This window comes from Stenella coeruleoalba (genome assembly GCF_951394435.1).
Source record: "Stenella coeruleoalba genome assembly, chromosome: 16".
Lineage (NCBI taxonomy): Eukaryota > Metazoa > Chordata > Mammalia > Artiodactyla > Delphinidae > Stenella > Stenella coeruleoalba.
In genome coordinates, this window is record NC_137162.1 from 66,583,764 (window position 1) to 66,607,827 (window position 24,064).

The 24,064-nt window shown below is 36.0% G+C and overlaps 1 protein-coding gene across 7 annotated transcripts in view; it reads left to right on the plus strand.

Annotated features, from left to right (window-relative positions):
* The window catches only part of LOC307174847 (uncharacterized protein), a 615,960-nt gene that overhangs the window by 220,354 nt on the left and 371,542 nt on the right, over nucleotides 1–24,064 (plus strand). For 6 of the 7 annotated variants that reach the window (XR_013824176.1, XR_013824177.1, XR_013824178.1 and 3 more), the window contains one exon: nucleotides 295–376. Coding sequence is in view for 1 of the 7 variants with exons in the window: in XM_079899304.1 (XP_079755430.1) it covers nucleotides 342–376 (35 nt within the window). In the remaining 6 variants the exon portion in view is untranslated. The remainder of the gene's footprint in view (nucleotides 1–294; nucleotides 377–24,064) is intronic. The other variant, XR_013824180.1, reaches the window with a different exon arrangement.

A 24,064-nucleotide genomic window follows, 5' to 3' on the forward strand; every position in this document is an offset into this window, starting at 1 on the left:
ATTAAAAGTGACTTAAATTTAAGCAAGTGGCAGAGAGTAAGAAAAAAATAGATTTTGCTGTGATGCTAGAAACATTTTCTTTAAGTGGAACAGAAGTTGTGATGGGTCTAAAGAGAAGGAAAGTAATTCTAACATACTAATAAGCTCTGCTGTTAAAAAATTCACATGGTAATTTTTATATGCATATAATTTTATATGTATAATTTATAAGTATATTATTAATATAATCTATATTTATAAAATTTTAACATAATTTATAGTATATATAATATATATGGTATCTATATTTTTTAGAATTTGGAAATAAACTTTAGAGAAAGCCAGAAGACTTACATGTCACCATGGAACAGAATGCAAACAAAGGTATCAAGCAAAGGTACAGTAAAAAAATGTTGCAAGTATAAATGGTGAAAAGAGTTTATAGGAAAAGGTAGGTGCTCTAAAATTTTCATCTTAAATAGTAGAACATTTAAAGAAAATGTCTAACGTAGGTGCGGTAAGAACAGAGGTTTAAGTACATTACTTTATATTAGTGGTATCTAACCATACAAATAAATAATGCACTGCACAATCATGACCACTAGTATTGAATAATATTCCATTGTCTGGATGTACCACAGTTTATCCATTCATCCATCTACTGAAAGACATCTTGGTTTCTTCCACAGTTTGGCAATTATGAATAAAGCTGTTATAAGCATCCATGTCAGGCATTTTGTGTGGACATAAATTTAACTTATTTGGGTAAATACCAGTAAGTGAAATTTCTGAATCCTCTGGTAAGCTTATGTTTTGTTTTGTAAGAAACTGCCCAACAGTCTTCCGGAGTGGCTGTACCATTTTACATTCCCATCAACAATGAATGAAAGTTCCTGTTGCTCCGCATCCTTGTCAGCATTTGGTGTTGTCAGTGTTTTGGATTTTAGCCATTTTAATAGTTGGTAGTGGTATTTCATTGTCGTTTTAATTTGCATTTCCCTGATGGCATATGACCTTGAGCATCTTTTCATATGTTTATTTGCCATCTGTATGTATACTTGCCCATTTTTGAATCGTTTTTTTTAAGTTCTTTGTATAGCTTGAATAATAGTCCTCTATCAGATATGTGTCTTTCAAATGTTGTTTCTCCGTTTGTGGTTTGTCTTTTCATTTTCTTGACATTGTCCTTCATGGAGCATGAGTTTTTAATTTTAATGAAGTCCAGTTTATTAACTATTTCTTTTCTTTTCTTTTCTTTTTTTAATTAGAGGCAGAGCTGAGAGCAGCTGTGCAAAATTAGTACCAGTATCCTCCTACCCTACATTTTATTTATTTATTTTTAATTATTTTTTTAAACATCTTTATTGGAGTATAATTTCTTTACAATGGTGTGTTAGTTTCTGCTTTATAACAAAGTGAATCAGCTATACATATACATATATCCCCATATCTCCTCCCTCTTGTGTCTCCCTCCCACCCTCCCTATCCCACCCCTCTAGGTGGTCACAAAGCAGCGAGCTGATCTCCCTGTGCTATGTGGCTGCTTCCCACTAGCTACCTGTTTTACATTTGGTAGTGTATATATGTCCATGCCACTCTCTCACTTCATCCCAGCTTACCCTTCCCCCTCCCTTTGTCCTCAAGTCCATTCTCTACATCTGTGTCTTTATTCCTGTCCTATCCCTGGATTCTTCAGCACCTTTTTTTTTTTTTTTTCAGATTCCATATATATGTGTTAGCATAAACTATTTCTTTCATGGATTGTATCTTTGGTGTTGTATTTTAAAAGTCACCACTAAAGCCAAGGTCATACAGATTTTCTATTATGTTATTTTCTGGGAGTTTTACAGTTTTGCATATTATATTTAGTTCTATAATCCATTTTGAGGATTTTTTTGTGACAGGTGTAAGGTCTGGTCTAAATTTTTTTTTTTTTGCACATGAATATTGTTTCAGCATCATTTTATGAATAGACTGTCTTTGCTCCATTGTATTGTCTTTGCTCCTTTGTTAAAGATCAGTAGTCTATATTTGCATGGGTCTATTGTGTGACATTTTAAAAGCTGGCATAACATGCATAACAATTTTCAATATATCCCTTTGGAGATATTTCTGGTTTAGTAACTAGGACAGACTCAAAAGAAAAGAAGAGAAACTTAGGAAAGAAGGAAAGTTTAAAAAAATGTCTAATTTCTTACAGCAGATTTACATGTAACAATTGCACACATATTAAATTAATAGCCAAAATTTACATCATACACATCATTTTCTGTTACAAGAGATTATTCCCTGGAGTAAGTGTTAGTTAGAACTGCACTTCCAGATTCTTTTCAATGTGTAAATTATGTATGTAAAAAAGTATACATAAAGTTCCCCTCTACTCCATTTTCTTCCAGTTGACACTGATGTAAAACAGTATTTGCCCTTTCATAAACCTCAAATTCCCTTTTTCTATTTTGGAACAAAAGGAAAAGACATATATGACAGAGTGGAGCTATTGTTCTTAATCTGGTTCATAAGGTATAAAAGGAGTGAGATTCATGTACACACACATTGTTAAATGAACTTTTCCAGTTGTGTTTTTTTAATTTCATTGAGACTAATTAGTATGATCTATCATAGACTGCAGCATACCTTACACTTCAATTAAGGATAAAATACCTGTGTGCCACATATGATTAAGAGAATCAGTAGGTAAGCGCCTCATTATGAATGTGATTATTAGGTGATTCTGCCCCATTAAGGTCCAATAAGTATTCTATAGTTACTAGAGGTCCAGCAAATGTTCAATTATAGGAGCACAATTTATATTCTCAACCTAGGTTGATATGCACGCATACAGATCATAAACCTGATTGTACTGCGATAAAAATGAGGCTAGATTGAGTTATTTGCCTTTCCCATGTTTGGCAAAGTGGACACAGTTGCTTTTTCCATATTACGTGAAATGACTTTTCTCAAGAGCTTATGTCATCTACATATCCACTGTGCTCAGCACAACGCCTGCTCTAAGGTCATAGCAGGAGGGGATCAGAATGGACATGTAGAGGATACTTTTGTTTCCCAACCTAACCTCCTACCATAACTTTATGATAACTTTAAGAAGTCTAGGAACTCTGATAGAACATAAAATATGACATGCATCAGATCATGTGCTCTAAATGGAAAACATATCATGATACTCTGTTTTTGGGGGGATGTGTAAAAATTGCAAAGTTTCATTAAATCAAAAAAAAAGTGTTAAATTATGAAGGTCAACCCATAGAAACGTATATCACTTTTTATCAGGTTATTTCGTCTCCTGATATATCCCCCAAAACGTTGGTCACACCTCACTGGTAATAGTAAGCATCCCCTAGACATCCCCAAAATGGGGGAAATAAAATATTTGCCCCATCAACATGCAATACCAATTCACTCTCAATGGGAGAAAATGGACAAGGTGTCACAAAGCACTGACCATTAAATATCCCATTAGTATCAATAAGTAAGTACACTAGGGATATTTTCCAAGACCTAATTTATCCAGTGATGTTACTAACATGTGCTTCTGTGTTCTCTGTGTTCTGATGCCATGTCTGCATGGCATCAATTTCTCTGGCACTGTTTTATGAATCTCTTCGGCTCATTTTACCCTATGTAAAATAGATCTATTATTCTTTCAGCAAGCAGATATCAAACACCCATTATGAATTAGGCACTGTGCTAAGATAGTGCATCTCTCATGACAGAAACTCCAAGAGATCAAATTATTCATGTTTTAGGTATCCTCTGTCATTTAATAGGATCAAAGTACTGAATATGATAGAATGGGATTTTTCTCTTATTTGAAAATATTTGAAGACTATCTGCCACTTGTAGATTCTACTAATTTTCTACAATGTGAAAAATATTTACCAAATTGAGAAAACTGACACTTTCTCTATGGCTATAAGACAATATTTACACCTCTAAAATCCCTCTCAAAAAAAAAAAAAAAAAAAACTACTAAGAAAGTAAAGTTTCTTTTTTTAGAAATACGTTACTAAGGATAATTTCAAATGTTTGTGTGCAATAAACTCCAAAGTGAATATAATTTTTATAATGCTTGTTTTCTGAATGTACTATATATCTACCATTAAAACAGGAAATGAAGATATTTTACCTGAAGGTTTCCTGATGTGTGTGTATGTATGAATGTATATAGAGAGACAAAGAAAGGGATAGGGGAGAGAGAGAGATGGAGAAGGAGTGAAAGTTTAGAAGCATAGATTTTATATTATCACATATTTCCTGTATGGTTACTTATTCGATGAGGAGTTTTAACATATTTGTTTTTGCTCTAAGGTCTTGGAAAATTCAGCAGTGTAACATCCTGAATCATTTACTTGAGGAGAAAAGTTAATTCTTAGGTATAGAAAGAGCTAAGAAAAGAAAATGCCAGATCCTTCAAACTGAGGTCATTTTTTAAATTAGTCACATGGGTATTTTAAGAAGAAATGAAGCTCAGGAAAAAAAAAGGAAAGAAAAACGGGGGTGTTTTTCTATGAGAGAAACTTCATAAAAATATTACTTTGGTCTAGTATAATATTTTGCATCAGATATTTATGTAAAACTCACTTTCGTATTATTTCTTTTATTAAAAAATGAAACGTTCGTGGGACTGTAAATTAGTACAGCCACTATGGAAAACAGTATAGAGGTTTGTAAAAAAATCGAAAACAAAACTACCACATGATCCAGCTGTTCCACTTCTACGCATTTATACCAAGAAAATGAAAACACCAACTTGAACAAATTTATGCAGCCCCATGTTCATTGCAGAATTATTTACAATAGCCAAGATAGGAAAACAACCTAAGTGTTCATCGATGATGAATAGATAAAGAAATTATGGTACATACATACATACATATATTATTCACCCATAAAAACAATGAATTCTGGCCATTTGCAGCAACATGGATAGATATTGACAGCATTTTGCTAACTAAATAAATTAGACAGAGAAAGACAAATATGATCTCTCTGTGGAATCTAAGAAAAAAACAAACAAACAAAAACCCCAAAACAGGTTCATAGGTACAGAGACAGATTGGTGGTTGCTAGAGGCAGGGGTTAAGAGAAGTGGGTGAAAGGGATGAAGAGGGAAACAAAGAAATAGAGGAGGAAGGAAGGGAGGGAGGGAGGGAGGATGGAAGGGAAGGAGGGAAGGATGGAAGGAGAAAGGAAGGAAGGGAAGAAGAGGGGAGGGAGGGAGGGAGGATGGAAGGAAGTGAGTGAGGGAGGGAGGGAAGTAAGGATTCTTCAATATATGCAAATCACACAATGTGATACACCATATTAACAAATTGAAGAACAAAAACCATATGATCATCTCAATAGATGCAGAAAACACTTTTGACAAAATTCAACACCCTTTTTTTTTTTTTTAAGAAGATGTTGGGGGTAGGACTTTATTAATTAATTTATTTATTTTTGCTGTGTTGGGTCTTCGTTTCTGTGCGAGGGCTTTCTCTAGCTGTGGCAAGCGGGGGCCGCTCTTCATCGCGGTGCACGGGCCTCTCACTATCGCGGCCTCACTTGTTGCGGAGCACAGGCTCCAGACGCACAGGCTCAGTAGTTGTGGCTCACGGGCCTAGTTGCTCCGCGGCATGTGGGATCCTCCTAGACCAGGGCTCAAACCCGTGTCCCCTGCATTAGCAGGCAGATTCTCAACCACTGCACCACCAGGGAAGCCCACCAGTGGCATTTTTTATGGAACTAGAACAAAAACCTTAAAATATGTATAGAGACACAAAAGACCCCGAATAGCCAAAGCAGTCTTGAGGGAAAAAACAGAGCTGGAGGAATCAGACTCCCTGACTTCAGACTATACTACGAAGCTACAGTAATTAAGACAATATGGTACTCGCACAAAAACAGAAATAGAGATCAATGAAACAGGATAGAAAGCCCAGAGATAAACCCACACACCTATGGTCAACTAATCTATGATAAAGGAGGCAAGGATATATAATGGAGAAAACACAGTCTTTTCAACAAGTGGTGCTGGGAAAACTGGACAGCTACATGTAAAATAATGAAATTAGAACACTCCCTAACACCATACACAAAAATAAGCTCAAAATGGATTAGAGACCTAGATGTAAGATCGGACACTATAAAACTCTTAGAGGAAAACATAGGAAGAACACCGTTTGACATAAATCACAGCAAGATCTTGTTTGATCCACCTCCTAGAGTAATGGAAATAAAAACAAAAATAAACAAATGGGACCTAATAAAACTTCAAAGCTTTTGCACAGCAAAGGAAACCATAAACAAGACAAAAAGACAACTCTCAGAATGGGAGAAAATATTTGCAAATGAATCAACGGACAAAGGATTAATCCCCAAAATATATAAACAGCTCATGCACCTCAATATTAAAAAAACAAACAACCCAATCCAAAAATGGGCAGAAGACCTAAATAGACATTTCTCCAAAGAAGACATACAGATGACCAAGAAGCACAATAAAATATGCTCAACATCACTAATTATTAGAGAAATGCAAATCAAAACTACAATGAGGTATCACCTCACACCAGTTAGAGTGGGCGTCATCAGAAAATCTACAAACAACAAATGCTGGAGAGGGTGTGGAGAAAAGGGAACCCTCCCGTACTGTTGGTGGGAATGTAAATTGATACAGCCACTATGGAGAACAGTATGGAAGTTCCTTAAAAAACTAAAAATAGAATTACCGTATGACCCAGCAATCCCACTACTGGGCATATACCCAGAGAAAACCATAATTGAAAAAGACACATGCTCCCCAGTGTTCCTTGCAGCACTATTTACAATAGCCAGGACGTGGAAGCAACCTAAATGCCTGTCGACAGATGAATGGATAAAGAAGATGTGGTACATATATACAATGGAATATTACTCAGCCATAAAAGGGAATGAAATTGGGTCATTTGTAGAGATGTGGATGGATCTAGAGACTGTCATACAGAGTAAAGTAAGTCAGAAAGAGAAAAACAAATATCGTATATTAATGCATATATGTGGAACCTAGAAAAATGGTACAGATGAACCGGTTTTCAGGGCAGAAATAGAGACACAGATGTAGAGAACAAATGTATGGACACCAAGGAGGGGAAAGTGGAGGCGGGGGTGGTGGTGGATGAATTGGGAGATTTGGATTGACATGTATACACCAGTATGTATAAAATAGGTAACTAATAAAAACCCACTGTATAAAAAAGTAAATAAAATAAAATTTTAAAATTTTTAAAAATTTATATTTTATATGCTCTAAGACATAACAAGCGGAAGTCTTCAGTTAATGAGGAAACAAAGTCCAAATGTATGTTTTATTTTATAATTCAGCTTGTCTGTTTTGCCTGAGTGTTATGTAACAATGACTGAGCAAGTTTTTACCAATTTTTCAGCATTTGTGTGGGATAGCCTCCCTCAAAATATAGTCAAAATGATGTATGTACTATTCTTTTGGGGCCTTTAGGAGCACTTCAGGAGACAGGCTGCTATCCTCCACAGTGACAGAAGCTGGCATATAATGAGAAGCCCATCTAATGCTGGTCAGGGGAAATTCCCTGTGAGTTCTGACACTGTGAAGAGTGGTTTCAGACTAAACTCTGAAGTCAAAAAGGTAGACACAGAATTGCAAGTATTAATTGCCTTTGGGGATGCTTCTCTTTTGAGCAGTGCTGCTTCAGGAGAAGCAGCCTGAGAGCTTTATTCGTTTATTGAAGGATGATGATTCTCAGAGTACTCTCAAATAGGCCAGAATTTATGCAACTAGATATTGTCATACTAAGTGAAGTAAGTCAGAGAAAGACAAATACCATATGACATCACTTATATGTGGAATCTAAAATATGACACAACTTATCTATGAAACAGAAACAGACTCACAGACATACAGAAAAGACTTGTGATTGCCAAGGAGGAGGGGGGGCAGTGAGGGAGGTATGGATTGGGAGTTTGGGATTAGCAGATGCAAAGTATTTTATATAGAATGGATAAACAAGAAGGTCCTACTGTATAGCACAGGGAACTATATTCAATATCCTGTGATAAACCATAATGGAAAAGAATATGAAAAAGAATGTGTATATATATATATATATATATATATAACTAAATAACTTTGCCATACAGCAGATATTAACATAACATTGTAAATCAACTATACTTCAATAAAATAAATTTTTAAAAGTCTATATGCAACTGGATTAGTATTAATCAAGTATTATTAATGATCAGTGATTGCAAGAAAATTATCACAAACCACCTGATTAAAAACACTTTCATAAAGTGGTTCCAATTTATCATTAAAATATATTAACATATTGAGGGCAGAGAAAGTATGTTTTATGTTTCTTTTATATCGAACTGTTTCTTCTAATTGTATGTTTTGGTTTTGTCTGATGATCAAACAATATTTTTTGAATAAATGAAGAACATTTTGTGGTATTAAAGATAGAGCAACATGAAAATAAATTATTGAAACTGTCATTTCTATAGGGGACAACCTAAACACAATAATTGATAGGAAACTTGTTAAGTGGCTTTTATATTTTTCTAGAACCTGGTCCAGAAGGATTATTCAAAAATGGCAAATATCTCCACTAACTTTCCACTTATTAATACTTCTTGAGAAAATCTTGTCTGTTTTTTAATTTTGCAAATAAAGGGGCATGGAATTTTTTGTATACAATACCTATGAAGTGTCAACATGTAGAAAAACTTTTAAATCCTCAACACTTTGAATGGTGGAAAGGTACTATATATTATTTTACCTCTCACTTTTCCTCATGTCTCTAACCATTTCAGAGTAACTTCAACTTTTTTGTCATTGTCCTTCCATCTGATAAGCAGAACATAAAAATAGATGACATAAAAATCTGCTACCAATTCAGAGAATTTGTTAAGAGCCAAAAAAACAGGAAGTGACAGCACGTCAGTAACTTGTTTAAATGTGAACTGGAGCAAAAGGGTGTTAATCATTTGAATTCCACTTACTTCCACACTTTTTCAGACATGTTGCTAGCAGGCAAAAATGCAAGGTTATAAACATTTAATTCCTTTAAGTCCATATCTTTTAGTTCCTCACCATGAGAATTCTTTAGCTAGAAAAGTGTGTGTATAATAGTCAGTGGGCTATTTAATATAAAAATTTTAGTTTCTTAGATTTTAGGGGAATCAAAAAACAATTAGTAAAAATAATAGTAAGTAAAAAGTTTTGTTTCAAAAAGAAATACTTAGCTTCAGCTTTAAAATGTGAAAGGAAGGAGGCAAAAGAGGCTTCTAACGGCTTTCAGCTAGAAATTTTTAAGATATTCTGGAAAAATTAATATCAGCTTTATGTATGTATAGCTGACCCTTGAACAACACGGATTTGAACTGTTCAGGTCCATTTACATGCAGATTTTTTTTCACTAAATATGTATTACTGCTACGGTATTACATGATCCTAGGTCGCTTGAATCCAGGGATGCGGAACTGCAGAAACAGAGGACCAACTATAAATTTATGCAGGGATTTTCAACTGCACGAAGGGTTGGTGCCCCCAGCCCCTGTGTTGTTTAAGGGTCCCCTGGATATGTCTTCTGATTACAAAAGTAATGCATATTTACAATAAAAATAAGTGATAATATAAAGAAGAAAATAGTCGAATTTTTTTTTTTTTAATTTCAGGAATCCACTGACTTCTATTCACCAAAACTCTGGGATATGTTTTTAAAATACCTATTTCATGTGTTACTACATTGCCTTAAATAATTAGGTTTTTTTTATTCCTCTCATTGTAATTTTTCAAAACATTTTCTCTTTTCCTCTCCTTTTTTATTTAAACATATATCTAAGTTATGTATTAAATTCATATAAATCATTTATAACATATGTAGAATTATTTTAAAAAAGAAACAAATACTCATATGCCCAAATTTTGGTTTAAGAAATAATATTTTGCTGTGCGATATTTCATATTAAGCTGTCCCATAGGCACTTAAGAATGTGGATGTATCATCAGAGATTATGTAAGCTATCAACTTATAAAGGTAATCACATAAAAATATAGAACAAATATTAGATTACTGAGGAATACAAGAAGTCTGAGGAGGAGCACAAATTTATTAATTGTATAAGCTATCTGAAATTTATTTTTACCTTTGTTATGCCGTATTTATAACAACTTGTTCCTTAAGCATTTATATTTTAATAGTCTGTTTCCTTAGCCATGCCACTTTAAAATATGACATATTCCTATAAAATGCTTTGGTCTCTTTCACGGAACTTTTCAGATCTATGGGTATATTTGTTTCTTAGAGTATAATAGCACACTTTAAAAAAATTGATGGATATCTGGCCTGGCAGGTTACATCTATTTTTTTTATTATGTTTTAAGATTTTTTATAGCTATTCTAGCAGCTTTAAAGTTCCATATGCATTTTAGAATCATTTTGCCAAATCACCTCTCCATAGCTTTTTTTTTTTTTAATTTTTTAATTAAAGTATAGTTGATTTACAATGTTGTGTTAGTTTCTGGTGTATAACAAAGTGATTTCCATTATGGCTTATTGATAATTGAGTATAACTCCCTGTGCTATACAGTACAGGAATACTGATTACAGTTCCCTGTGTTATACAGTAGGACCTTATTGTTTATCTCTTTTATGTATAGTTGCTGGTATCTAGTACCCCAAACTCCTAATTTATCCCTCCTTCACCCCCTTTTCCCTTTGGTAACCATAAATTTGTTTTCTATTTTTGTGAGTCTGCTTCTGTTTTGTAAATAAAGTCTTAAATATTAGATATGACACCATGATACAAATGAGTATCATATTTTAGATTCCACATATAAGTGCTATCATATGATATTTGTCTTTCTCTGTCTGACTTACTTCACTCATTGTGATAATCTCTAGGTCCATCCATGTTGCTGCAAATGGCATTGTTTCATTCTTTTTTTATGTTTGAGTAGTATTCCGTTATATCACATCTTTTTTATCCATTCATCTGTCGATGGACATTTAGGTTGCTTCCATGTCTTGGCCATTGTAAACAGTGCTGCAATGAGCATTGGGGTGCATGTATCTTTTTGAATTATAGTTTTGTCCAGATATATGCCCAGAAGTGGGATTGCTAGCCCATATGGTAGTTCTATTTTTAGCTTTTTAAGGAACCTCCATACTGTTCTCTATAGCTGTTGCACCAATTTACATTCCCACCAACAATGTAGGTGGGTTCCCTTTTCTCCACTAAACTCTCTGATTTCTTACCCAGTTCAGTGGTATGAAAGTTATCAGAAACTTACATTTGTCAAGAAGTCCTTTCTGTGAATATTCTTGAAGATGAAGCATTGTTTGCAAAAGCGTCAGAGTAAAATAGTAAATATCTATAGATGACGAAGACTTTAAATGGCATGGTTAAATATATAATTACGATGCAATTGATGAAAAAGTTGGTTATTTCTTTGACGTATAAGATTTTAAGATAGTAACTAGAATTATGACTGGTAATATACCCAGACATATTCAAATTTTAGTAATATCATATTGTGTCTAGAACATTTAAATTAATAACATTCATCCTGAAGGGGAACAGAATTTGCTACCCCAAAATATGTCTCTTTGGCATATTAATTATTTTAAACTGGTTATTTTCTAAGAAAAAGAAGATATAGGAAAAATTCTGAAAACCAAGTAGGAGTTACCGTTTTGTAAGAAACATACACATTTGTAAGAATAATCTTCATGTTTAAGGGTGTCTTCCTCACTGTACCAGAAACAGGAGGATGACCAAATTGCTAGAAACTCTTATCAATGGAGAAGACAATGATTTAAATCTGCATAACAAGCTTACCCTTGTTTATGGTGTTTTTCCTGATAATGTCCCAAGATTAACTCTCCCCAACCTCAGCATCCTCTTTTGGCTTTAGTTGAGGATGGCATTTAAGGTGAGGGTTTTGTCCATTTTGACAAGTTACTCAATTTTCCTGGTTCTCTTCCATATATACATGTTATTAAACTTTTGTTTGGTTTCCTCCTGTTAATCTCTCTCATGTCAGTATAATTCTTAGACCAGCCAGAAGAACCTAGAAGGGTACAGGAAAATATCTTGCTCCCTGATAATCCAAACAATATAACCCAAGAAGGTTTATTGTCACTTATTTGACATTACTTCCCATGAAAGTTAACGTGCCAAAGAAGGATAATTAATCTAATACCTCTCTTTGAGATGTTTCAGAGGCCCTCTGAAAATCCTAAAGTTAGCTTGAGTTCAAAAGAACTTTATTTCGAATTTGATTTGGGAAAGTTTGTCAAAGACTTCAAAAGGTTTTTAAACTCTGGTCAAATAGGATCATAGGTCACTGTGAAACAGTTCCTAGTTATCCGTTTAATCAAAGTGACAAAGACTTATAAGGCAAATACAGAAAGTTAAATAGTTGCTAAAAAAAACTTAGCTCTTGTAATATTGAAAAGATTCAGTTTAAGTAATCAAAGACCTGATAAAAACAACAAAGGAGATTATTTTGATAAAACATAAAATCCTGGGGTGGTGGTATGATAAATTGGGAGATTGGGATTGACATATACACACTAATATGTATAAAATGGATAACTAATAAGAACCTGCTGTATAAAGAAATAAATAAAAAAACAGAAAATCCCTGCTTTTTAGGCAGACTACTAGAAAGTAAAGAAAAGCCTTTTATAATTTCGTTATCCAGCAATCACACACTATCTTTCTTAGGCATATACCCTAAGAAAACCATAATTCAAAAAGAGTCACGTATCACAATGTTCACTGCAGGTCTATTTACAATAGCCAGGACATGGAAGCAACCTAAGCGTCCATCGACAGATGAATGAATAAAGAAGATGTGGCACATATAGACAATGGAATATTAATCAGCCATAAGAAGAAAGGAAATTGAGTTATTTGTAGTGAGGTGGATGGACCTAGAGACTGTCATACAGAGTGAAGTAAGTCAGAAAGAGAAAAAGAAATACCATATGCTAACATATATATGGAATCTAAAAAAAAAAAAAAAAAGATTCTGAAGAAGCTAGGGGCAGGACAGGAATAAAGATGCAGACGTAGAGAATGGACTTGAGGACACAGGGAAGGGTAAGGGTAAGCTGGGATGAAGTGAGAGAGTCGCATGGACATATATACACTACCAAATGTAAAATAGATAGCTAGTGGGAAGCAGATTCATAGAACAGAGAGATCAGCTTGGTGCTTTGTGTCCACCTAGAGGGGTGGGATAAGGAGGGAGGGAGGGAGACACAAGAGGGAGGAGATATGGGGATATATGTATATGTATAGCTGATTCACTTCGTTATAAAGCAGAAACTAACACACCATTGTAAAGCAATTATGCTTCAATAAATATGTAAAAAAAAAAGCAGACTTTCATCTTCTTAACAGAGAGAGAAAATCGAATTCTAATTTTACACCAGCTTACTTTGATATTAAAACTCATCTACTTAATTAAATTCATTCCAGTCTTAGCCAGCTGACCATGCATAAAATTCTTTTCTCAGGCTTTCTTTTTGTATAACTTCCTTTTTCATATTCATATTTTGTCCTATGTTTTCTCTTCTCTCTCTTTTTTCATCCCTTCCTTCCTTCCTTCCTCCCTCTCTCCATCCCTCTCTCCCTTACTTCTTTTCTTCCTTTCTTCCTTCCTGTCACAGTTAAGTCTAGAAAAGCCTCTCAATCAGTGCTTCCTCCAACTAGGTTAAAATGTCTACAAGGTAGGCAAAGTGTGGAAAAGTGGACAATCTTTCTGGATACACAGACCTAGATATTCATCCATGTTATTTGAAGTAATTTACTGAACTTCTCTGATTTTCTGTTTCTTTAACTATTACCTATCATGTATAATTTATTTTGAATATTTAACAAAATAACGTGTAGACCATCACATTGCATACTCAATAATTTGTTGCTATTTTTAAAACTGTTATTAGTCTTTACCATTTGACTATATTTGAAAACATCTAATTAATTCTATATAATTTAAATAAGGTAAGTCCCTTTTGAAAGATAAATGCTTATATTTTGCTCAGAAGATACAGGTGGGTGGTTAGTTTTCATGCAAGGTCGCTTTTTAGACTTGAAGTGCTTTCTCCGTTTACCTAAAGCTTGTCTTCTGCAGTCTAATAACATCTCTACTCTTTCTCCTGTACAGAGGGTTTTGCTTATGGAGAATCTCTACCCTTGAATTTCCAGGCTCAAAGAATTAATTTTCTAAATGTTCAATCAGTGTGCCAATGGGAGATGGATCATATGGATATGTCCTTTGTTAAGTGCAATAGTGCTCAATTCCGGCTGACTTGTATATCCCCTGGGGGGAATTTTACTTTATTTTATTTTATTTTTTAAATTTTTTGCAAGAAAAAGAATAAAGTATCTAGGAATAAACCTACCTAAGGAGACAAAAGACCTGTATGCAGAAAATTATAAGACACTGATGAAAGAAATTAAAGATGATACAAATATATGGAGAGATATACAATGTTCTTGGATTGGAAGAATCAACATTGTGAAAATGACTCTACTACCCAAAGCAATCTACAGAAACACTGCAATCCCTATCAAACTACCACTGGCATTTTTCACAGAACTAGAACAAAAAATTTCACAATTTGTATGGAAACACAAAAGACCCTGAATAGCCAAAGCAATCTTGAGAACAAAAAATGGAGCTGGAGGAATCAGGCTCCCTGACTTCAGACTATACTACAAAGCTACAGTAATCAAGACAGTATGGTACTGGCACAAAAACAGAAATATAGATCGATAGAACAGGATAGAAAGCCCAGAGATAAACCCACGCACATATGGTCACCTTATCTTTGATAAAGGAGGCAAGGATATACAGTGGAGAAAAGGCAGCCTCTTCAATAAGTGGTGCTGGGAAAACTGGACAGGTACATGTAAAAGTATGAGATTAGATCACTTCCTAACACCATACACAAAAATAAACTCAAAATGGATGAAAGACCTAAATGTAAGGCCAGACACTATCAAACTCTTAGAGGAAAACATAGGCAGAACACTCTATGACATAAATCACAGCAAGATCCTTTTTGACCCACCTCCTAGAGAAATGGAAATAAAAACAAAAATAATCAAATGGAATCTAATGAAATTTAGCAGCTTTTGCACAGCAAAGGAAACCATAAACAAGACCAAAAGACAACCCTCAGAATGGGAGAAAATATTTGCAAATGAAGCAACTGACAAAGGATTAATCTCCAAAATTTACAAGCAGCTCATGCAGCTCAATATCAGAAAAACAAACAACCCAATCCAAAAACGGGCAGAAGACCTAAATAGACATTTCTCCAAAGAAGATATACAGATTGCCAACAAACACATGAAAGAATGTTCAACATCATTAATCATTAGAGAAATGCAAATCAAAACTACAATGAGATATCATCTCACACCGGTCAGAATGGCCATCATCAAAAAATCTAGAAATAATAAATGCTGGAGAGAGTGTGGAGAAAAGGGAACCCTCTTGCACTGTTGTTGGTAATGTAAATTGATACAGCCACTATGGAGAACAGTATGGAGGTTCCTTAAAAAACTACAAATAGAACTACCATATGACCCAGCAATCCCACTACTGGGCATATACCCTGAGAAAACCATAATTCAAAAAGAGTCATGTACCAAAATGTTCACTGCAGCTCTATTTACAATAGCCAGGACATGGAAGTAACCTAAGTGTCTATCAACAGATGAATGGATAAAGAAGATGTGGCACATATATACAATGGAATATTACTCAGCCATAAAAAGAAACAAAATTGAGTTATTTGTAGTGAGGTGGATGGACCTAGAGTCTGTCATACAGAGTGAAGTAAGTCAGAAAGAGAAAAACGAATACCATATGCTAACACATATATATGGAATCTAAGAAAAAAATAAAGTCATGAAGAACCTAGGGGTAAGACGGAAATAAAGACACAGACCTACTAGAGAATGGACTTAGGGATATGGGAAGGGGGAAGGGTAAGCTGTGACAAAGTGAGAGAGTGGCATGGACATATATATACTACCAAACATAAAATAGATAGCTAGTGGGAAGCAGCCGCATAGCACCGGGAGATCACTCGGTGCTTTGTGACCACCTAGAGGGGTGGGATAGGGAGGGTGGGAGGGAGGGAGAAGCAAGAGGGAAGAGATATGAAAACATATGTATATGTATAATTGATTCACTTTGTTATAAAGCAGAAACTAACACACCATTGTAAAGCAATTATACTCCAATAAAGATGTTAAAAAAATTAAAAAATAATAAGAATAAAATAAAAAAAAATTTTGGCCATACCGTGCAGCATATGGGGTATTAGTTCCCTGACCAGGGATCGAACCTGTGCCCCCTGCATTGGAAGCACAGTCTTAATCACTGGACCACCAGGGAAGTCCCCCTGGGGGGATTTTAAAAAACACCCATGGCCATTTAATATCCCCAGTGATTTTAATTTAACTAGTCTGGCGTGAGGCCTGGGCATAGGTATTTTTAAGAGTTCTTCAGGTAATTCTAATGAGTACCTAGAGTTAGAAACTATGTCAGTGACGCCAATGGTTGGCCTTTGAGAGTCCATCAATCACTGGACAGGCCAATGGGTGGAATATGAAAGAAGGCAAGCCAAGGTTTTTAATAGTGCAGCTCTATTCCAAGCCAATATCGACATGGAAAATAATTAGTTGTGCTTACAATAAACTGGTTAGTTTTATTTCCAAAGTATTTTGGCTTTGTCTACATACTTATAAATTCTATCTAAGGCTTCTAAACTCACATTTAATTTTAAAAACTTTGAGAAACTTAACCATGGATTAAATGTAATTTTCCTTTTCTGCCCCAAAACAAACACCACGTTGAAATTTGGGGATGTAGAGAGATAAGTCACTCTGTCCCTGAACATTCCACAGAAACTGAACCCTGAGGTCATTATCTTCCTCTGGGGGTATATGTGTGCTTCCACCTCCCCTTCTCACCCTTATGTGGACTCATATACTGGAGGACTCTTGAGAGGCTGCCTGAAAGCTCAGCAACTTTTATGTGCAGAATACTTGAGCTTTTGATTTTTTTGAAAATGAAAAATAAAAGTGAAATTTGATTGTTTAACATCTTTCATGCAATGTATTCCTGAAGACATATCTTTACTAAATTTTTAAAAATAATAAATACATTTACAAAAGTAATGTCACATAGAGAAAGAATGAAGAAAGATGAGATGGAGTAGGATACTTTCACTGAAAAGGAGGGTAAAAAAAAATGGAAAAAAAAAAATGGAGTATGAAAAGATGAATCCAGTAAAGGACCTATTTGGGAGTGCTCTGATAGGGGTGGTTCTTTGACAGGCAGCAGAAAGATTATTCAGAGGGAGGAATGGCAGGAGAAGTATATTGAAGAAGCAAAATAGGTTGAGAAAGAAACAAGCACATTTGAGGCAGAAGGTTTAGAGAGCAGAGCAAATTTATGAAGTGTATTAAAATTAGGAAGTGCCACTTGAAGCTTCCACCTGAAATGAGTGGATTAACGAATACGATGTTATCCCACCTGGAGACAGCCTATAAAATTCCTTAGCCAGGGGCTTCCCTGGTGGCGCAGTGGTTGAGAGTCCGCCTGCCGATGCAGCGGACACGGGTTCGTGCCCCGGTCCGGGAAGATCCCACATGCCGCGGAGCGGCTGGGCCCGTGAGCCATGGCCGCTGAGCCTGCGCGTCCAGAGCCTGTGCTCCGCAACGGGAGAGGCCACAGCAGTGAGAGGCCCGTGTACCGCCAAAAAAAAAAAAATTCCTTAGCCAGGGAAAATATAGTTTTAATCAGTCACACAAAACAACTTTCCTCATGTATCCAGTAATAAAAAGCTTTATCAAGGTGAGGATAGGAATAATACAGTGTGTGTAATACTTTAGAATACTGGATAATTTTTACATACCATTTTTAAATTTTTACGTACCATTTGGTACCTGAGTTTTTTTTTTTTTTTAGGCTTCCCATAGAAATGGAAATGTTTACGCTAAATTTCTAGGTGAGAAGTTTGCTACCTTCTCCCAAAAGAGAGTTTTAGGATGTGATGGATGTAGCCTAGCCATAGCATTGTGTCTTAACTTTGCTGGAAGATATATCTAGGAAGTTTTTCATGCTAAGCAAATTCCTAAGGCCTTGAGGTCCCCATCACTTATGTTTGATGTTGAGGGTCTGCTCTGGGGTCTCCTGCTCTTTAAGGTGGGAAGGGACAGCAGAGGAGGAGACAGAAGAGAGCTTTTGCAAAGGAATATCAAGTAAAATTAGCACTGTCTTTTAATGTTTTCCAGTTTTACCCACCACTCTCCTTCTATGGTACGAATGTTAAAGGTAAAACCAAAGTAACAGAATGCTTGCGTTATCTGAAAGAAATTTCTATTTTGTTAGCCAGTCTTTGAGAAACTTTTCTTCCACCTGGAAATTTTGTGTGCACAGCTGCTTTGTGGTATTTAGAGGAAATAATTTTTAACAGGCAAATATCAACTATCAACTGTTTTGAAAGAAACCTGAAATTTAGGTTATTTTTCTGGACCAGTGCCAATCTCATTTAGTTCTATAGCCAGATGAAGTTGGCTTTTAAGAAAATACATGTGTTTAGGTGCCAAACCAAGGTGACAGCTACTTACATTCATGGATGTGACCGGCAAGCCTATATTCTAGTCTTCTTTTAATATCCACAGATAAGTCTTGTGGTCTGGTCTTCATTTATGAGTTGAATGAGCTTATTTTTCTAGTATTTAAATTTTTAAAAAATAATTTCTAATCACTGGTTCAAAATTAATCTTTAAGAGAAAACTTCTTTAATGGAGCAGAAAATAATGAGCTTGAGACTGGGAATCAACCGCACCAAGGTATGAATTGCTTTACCATAGTTAGCCAAGTGGCCTTGTTCAGACTATTTAACCTCTCTGAGCCTGGGTTTCCTCATCTGTAGAATGGGATGGTGATAATAGTGCTTCCTTGTTATGATTGTTATAATAATGAAATTAGATAATGCACAATGATGCTAACCAGAGTGCCTGGCCTATAGTGGCTATCATACATGGTAGTTATATATCACTGTTATTATTATTACATTGTTGTTGTTTCTTGACTAATCAAGTACGTATTCAGTACCTTTAGTATTACTGCATTTTTGTTTGTAGAGTGGACCATTCCGTTATTGGAAGTAAAATAAACCATTTGCCTGCTCCTGACCCTTTCTCCCTCTAAATCAAGGTAGGACAAACCACTAGGACAGTTTGAGGAATTCGCCTCATTTAGATTTTATCATTTCTGGCAAGAATAGTTTGGTGTGCTTTATTGCTTTATGCACACAGTGCATCCCTAAAGGTGTGGACTTTGGTATCAGAGACCACAAGTCTATGTCCCGATGTTGCCCCTCACAGAGGTTTAATGACTCTCAGGCAAGTCATTAAGCCTCTTTGATTTCAGTTTCAACATCTCAGTAGTGGAGATAATAGTAGAACCTACCCCATAAGGATTTTTTTTTTTTTTTTGAGGGTTTAAAGAGATAGTGCGTATAAGGCACTTAGTAGAATGCCTGGCATCTGGTAAGTGCTTGATGCATGTTGCCTCAACCAAAGCAGTCACGACAACAGCAGCAACAATGGTAATGACTCAGAGGAGGGAGAGGTGACATCAGTGGACCTGAGATGTGCATTAGGCCTACAAAAATGAGTAGGATTGGAATGGTGTGGAAGACTAGAAAGCATGTCATTGGCATGGTGGAGACTACAGCCAGAATGTATAAGGTGAAAGGAAGGCAAGAGTAGAAGTTTCCAGTAGAAAGTAATGTAATATCTCTATATTTAAGAGGACTTTGCATGCCAGGCTTAGGAGGTAAACTTTAATCTTTCTGTTCAGTTTAAACTTTAACCACAAGGATCATCATTTCTGAACCACACATCCTGGTTTTCTTTTTTTTTTTGCGGTACGCAGGCCTCTCACTGTTGTGGCCTCTCCCGTTGCGGAGCACAGGCTCCGGACGCGCAGGCTTAGCGGCCATGGTCACAGGCCCAGCCGCTCCGTGGCATGTGGGATCCTCCCGGACCAGGGCACGAACCCGTCTCTCCTGCATCGGCAGGCGGACTCTCAACCACTGCGCCACCAGGGAAGCCCGCATCCTGGTTTTCTGAATCAGTAAATCTGAGATAGCGTACAGGGATCGACATTTATAACAAGGCATCTGGAAGGTTCTGTTGCAGATGCTTTACAGATCACAATTTGAGGACACTGCATTGAGAAAAATGATGAATCACTGTAGGTAATCAAGAGGGGAGTGATTAGCTTTATAATGATAACTGTGCCTCACAGGAGCTCTTAAAACTGTACCCTTGGCCTAGGGGACATATTAAAGAATAGATATGGTACTTAATTACAAGAAATCCAAATGAGGACTATCCTGGAAAAACATGTATTTGCAGAAATAAGTCCCAGCAAATAAAGTTTACCTAAGGGAGGAATTTGAATGTCAGGATTAAAGGTTCTACTTAAATGTTTTTACAAAAATGCAGTAATGACTAATATGCATCATCGAATGATACCCTCAAATAATTTGAAACCTAGTGGGTTGCTTAAGGATATAAATATAAGGAACAATATCTAGATCTCAAATCAGAGGCTCAGGCTGGAATTCTAGTTCAACCACTCACAAGATCTAAACTCGGATAGCTGACCTAATCGTCCATCTGCCTCAGCTTGCTCAGGTGTCTGATAGAGATAAGAATCCCTGCTTTGTACAGGGGCCTCACAGAGAAGTTGTGAAGAATGAGTGATGATATACTAAAATGTGATTGTCCAGCTCTGCATACATTTAAAATAATGAAATTTCTCTAAGTGCTGTGAAAAAGGCAAGAAAGACGGGGTAGAGGCTTAAATGAAGAGAAAACCAGGGACTTCCCTGGCAGTACAGTGGTTAAGGCGCCATGCTTTCCCTGCTGGGGTCACGGGTTCGATCCTGGCAGTGGAAACTAAGATCCCACCTGCTGCATGGTGGGATCAATAAACAGATAAATAAATATTTATCTATTTAAATATCAATAAATAGATAAACAATAAATAGATAAATAAATATTTTTTTAAAATGAAGAGAAAACCGAATCCAGAAGTGGAGGCAGGGAATCAGGAATGACTTCATAGAGGTGGCAGCATTCGAGTGAGTCTTGGAGGATGGATTCCATTTGATGGAAGTTGATGAGAGGTGTGTGGGCATTGCAGGTGGTGGGGGAAATAGCATGAACAAATGGTTGAAGCTCCAGAATATAGGGGGTTTGAGTGTTATTAGGAGTGAAGGTAGTTTACTAGGTAGAAGTAGTTAGAGAATATGGGGGAAATAGATAAGGTCCCAAGATTCTGATTTTGATGATTAATAAGGGACCATACTGCTTTTATAACATACTTTATATACTTTCTCTCCACTTGCACTGTATTTTGGCATGTAAAATTTCTTCTTTCAACTGCATATCATTCAAGATAGGGTAGTTAACTTATTTTAGCATAGATATTTCCTTAGTACTATGAAAAATAACTACACCTTAACAGTGTACACCGTCACACCTAGGGTAAACAACTGTCCAAGTTTGCTTGGGTCTAAAGGGTTTCCCAGGACATGGAACTTTCAGTGCTAAAACGGATACAGTCAGTTTCAGGCAAACTGGAATGGTTGGTTACCCTAACACCCACTTATAGCACCTTCCCAAAAGCTCTAAGTCTAGCTGGGAACTTGCTGTTGGAAAGTTAGTTCTGATTAGAGGTAAGGTGGAGTTTAATTTTGGAAGGCTTTGAATTTCAAGTCAAGGCTATTTTACATAATTCCCTAGGAACCGTGGTACCATCAATGTTTCTGAACTTGGGAGTGATATTGTTACAGCTATGCACTAGAACACTGACTTGGCTGCAGTGTAAATGATGGAATTGTAGTAAGAAAGAGACCTCTTAGCACTTGGTGTGGGTCTTGTGGACAAGCTCAGGTGAAATAATTACTATACTACTGATAGGTTCTGAGTCCGGTAGAGTCATCTTTTTGGAGATGCCAAGAAAATGACTTTATATGCTCTCGTCCAAAGTCAAATTTGGGTATTTTGTGCAAAAAGGGTTACACAGTGAAGAAGTAAAATGACTGATCTGGTAGAGCATTTTGGGAAAGAAAATATAGGAAGAGATAAATTTTCCCTTTATGCTGGTAATGGGAATGAATCTTGCTTGTTATTAACTGTCTTTGCTGCAAAATGATTGTTACTTGGCAAAAATCCTGGTCACAAACTACAATAATTTTCTGGTATCTTAGGTTGATTTTCCCCCTCAGCAGACCTTGAGGTGAGGATGTGAATGCAAGGACTATTTGGGATGTGATTCTGGGAGAGAGTAAGTGAGACAAGGAAGAGAAAGAAGCACAGAAGGGTAACATCAGAGAGGTTATTGCTGTGGGCATGTGGAGCTCTGAATCGTAAACGTCATTATAGCATATGCCTTAGGGTTAATCCCACGTGATGGCAAGAAAAGTCATGTAATTATTCTCCAATTCCCCTTGGCTATTGGCTGGTAGATGTTTTCAGAAGCATTAATTCCACCTAGTACTCATGATGCCTCACTATTTCATTGCTCACTGGCCAGAATTCCAATTGCTACAATTTGCATCAGTTTGGCTGCACATGTGACTTGCTAGAAGTCCCAGGGAATTAGATATTTTGCTCCTACCACAAACAGCCCAACTCTTGGCTCCTCTGTGGGATACCTCTAAGGCATGTGTTCTACCCGCATTTCCCAGAGCTTTCCAGCAGAATTAAGTTCAAGTTACCCAGAGTGGTGGTTTGTTTGATAATGTACCTTCATAGACTCCCTTGCGTTCTCTGTCTCCCTCCTCCAGTCTTCTACCTGTGCTTGGTAGGACCACATCCAATATTAACTACCTGCACTGGAACCTTTGTTCCAAGATCTATTCCTAGAGAATCCCAGGCAGAGAAATATACAACATTACTTTTCATTTTTTAATATAAATAAAATATTAGTTTCTGACACTACACTGGTTATAGGAAGATGATATGTTATCCATTTTTACGGGCAATTGTTAAGGAGGGAGCCATCAGTCATTTGCTAAGGATTGTTTCGGGTATAGTCAGACCGGTGGAAGTTGGAAAGCACTGGACAACCTCACATAGCTTTGCTAAGCCCCGCCTCTACTATTTCATTTTAATAATGACCAGATTCCAACTGGGGGGACAGGAAGAAGGAAACACACAACAATTCAAATGTTAAAATGCCTTCACAGTTTATAACATAATTAATAGCAAGGCATCCTAATTCATTCTTATTTCATACAAAAAGTGTGGATCTTAAAACCAAAAGATGAAGAAATAATACTCTAAAGAGAAATATGAAGCTCTGGGGGTGGTATAACTGCCTCATCACTCACCTGCTTAATGACTATAGTTATGATTTCAAAAAGGAAATAGATATCCAATTATTTTACTGAGGGTTAAAGAACATAGCAGACTACCCAAGAGCTCATTTTTAGTGGAAAAATGTCCATGTGCAGTGGAAAATAACAGATTATAATCACCAGGCTCTCACTCTATGTTTTAATATTAATATGTTGCCATGTTTTCAGGACACATTGTTTCAGAAAATTAGTCTCAGGTTTCCATATTTTATGAGAAGATGATTTCATTAGCCATGGAATGTCTATTTTTGTTACTGCTAAGGGGAGCCCGAGAACTTCAAATCATAATTGAAATATTCCATTGATGTGGTTGCTTAGCAACAAACTTTTATATAAGCGGACTAATCATTTTGCTTAAAATTTTGTGACTTTAAACTTTTTAATTTGTTGTTGGCAGATCACCTTGCTATAAAATGTGTATTTTCCTCCATAGCTTTAAATGCATATTTGTGTATGAGATGTATGTCTCATAGAACGTGGCCAAAATTTGGTTTCCTTTGAACTGTCTCCATGGACCAGGTTGACATGGCATCACTAGAATTAAAGGAAATTTTGTGACTTGCAAGACTTTTTTTTTTTTTTAACTCGTA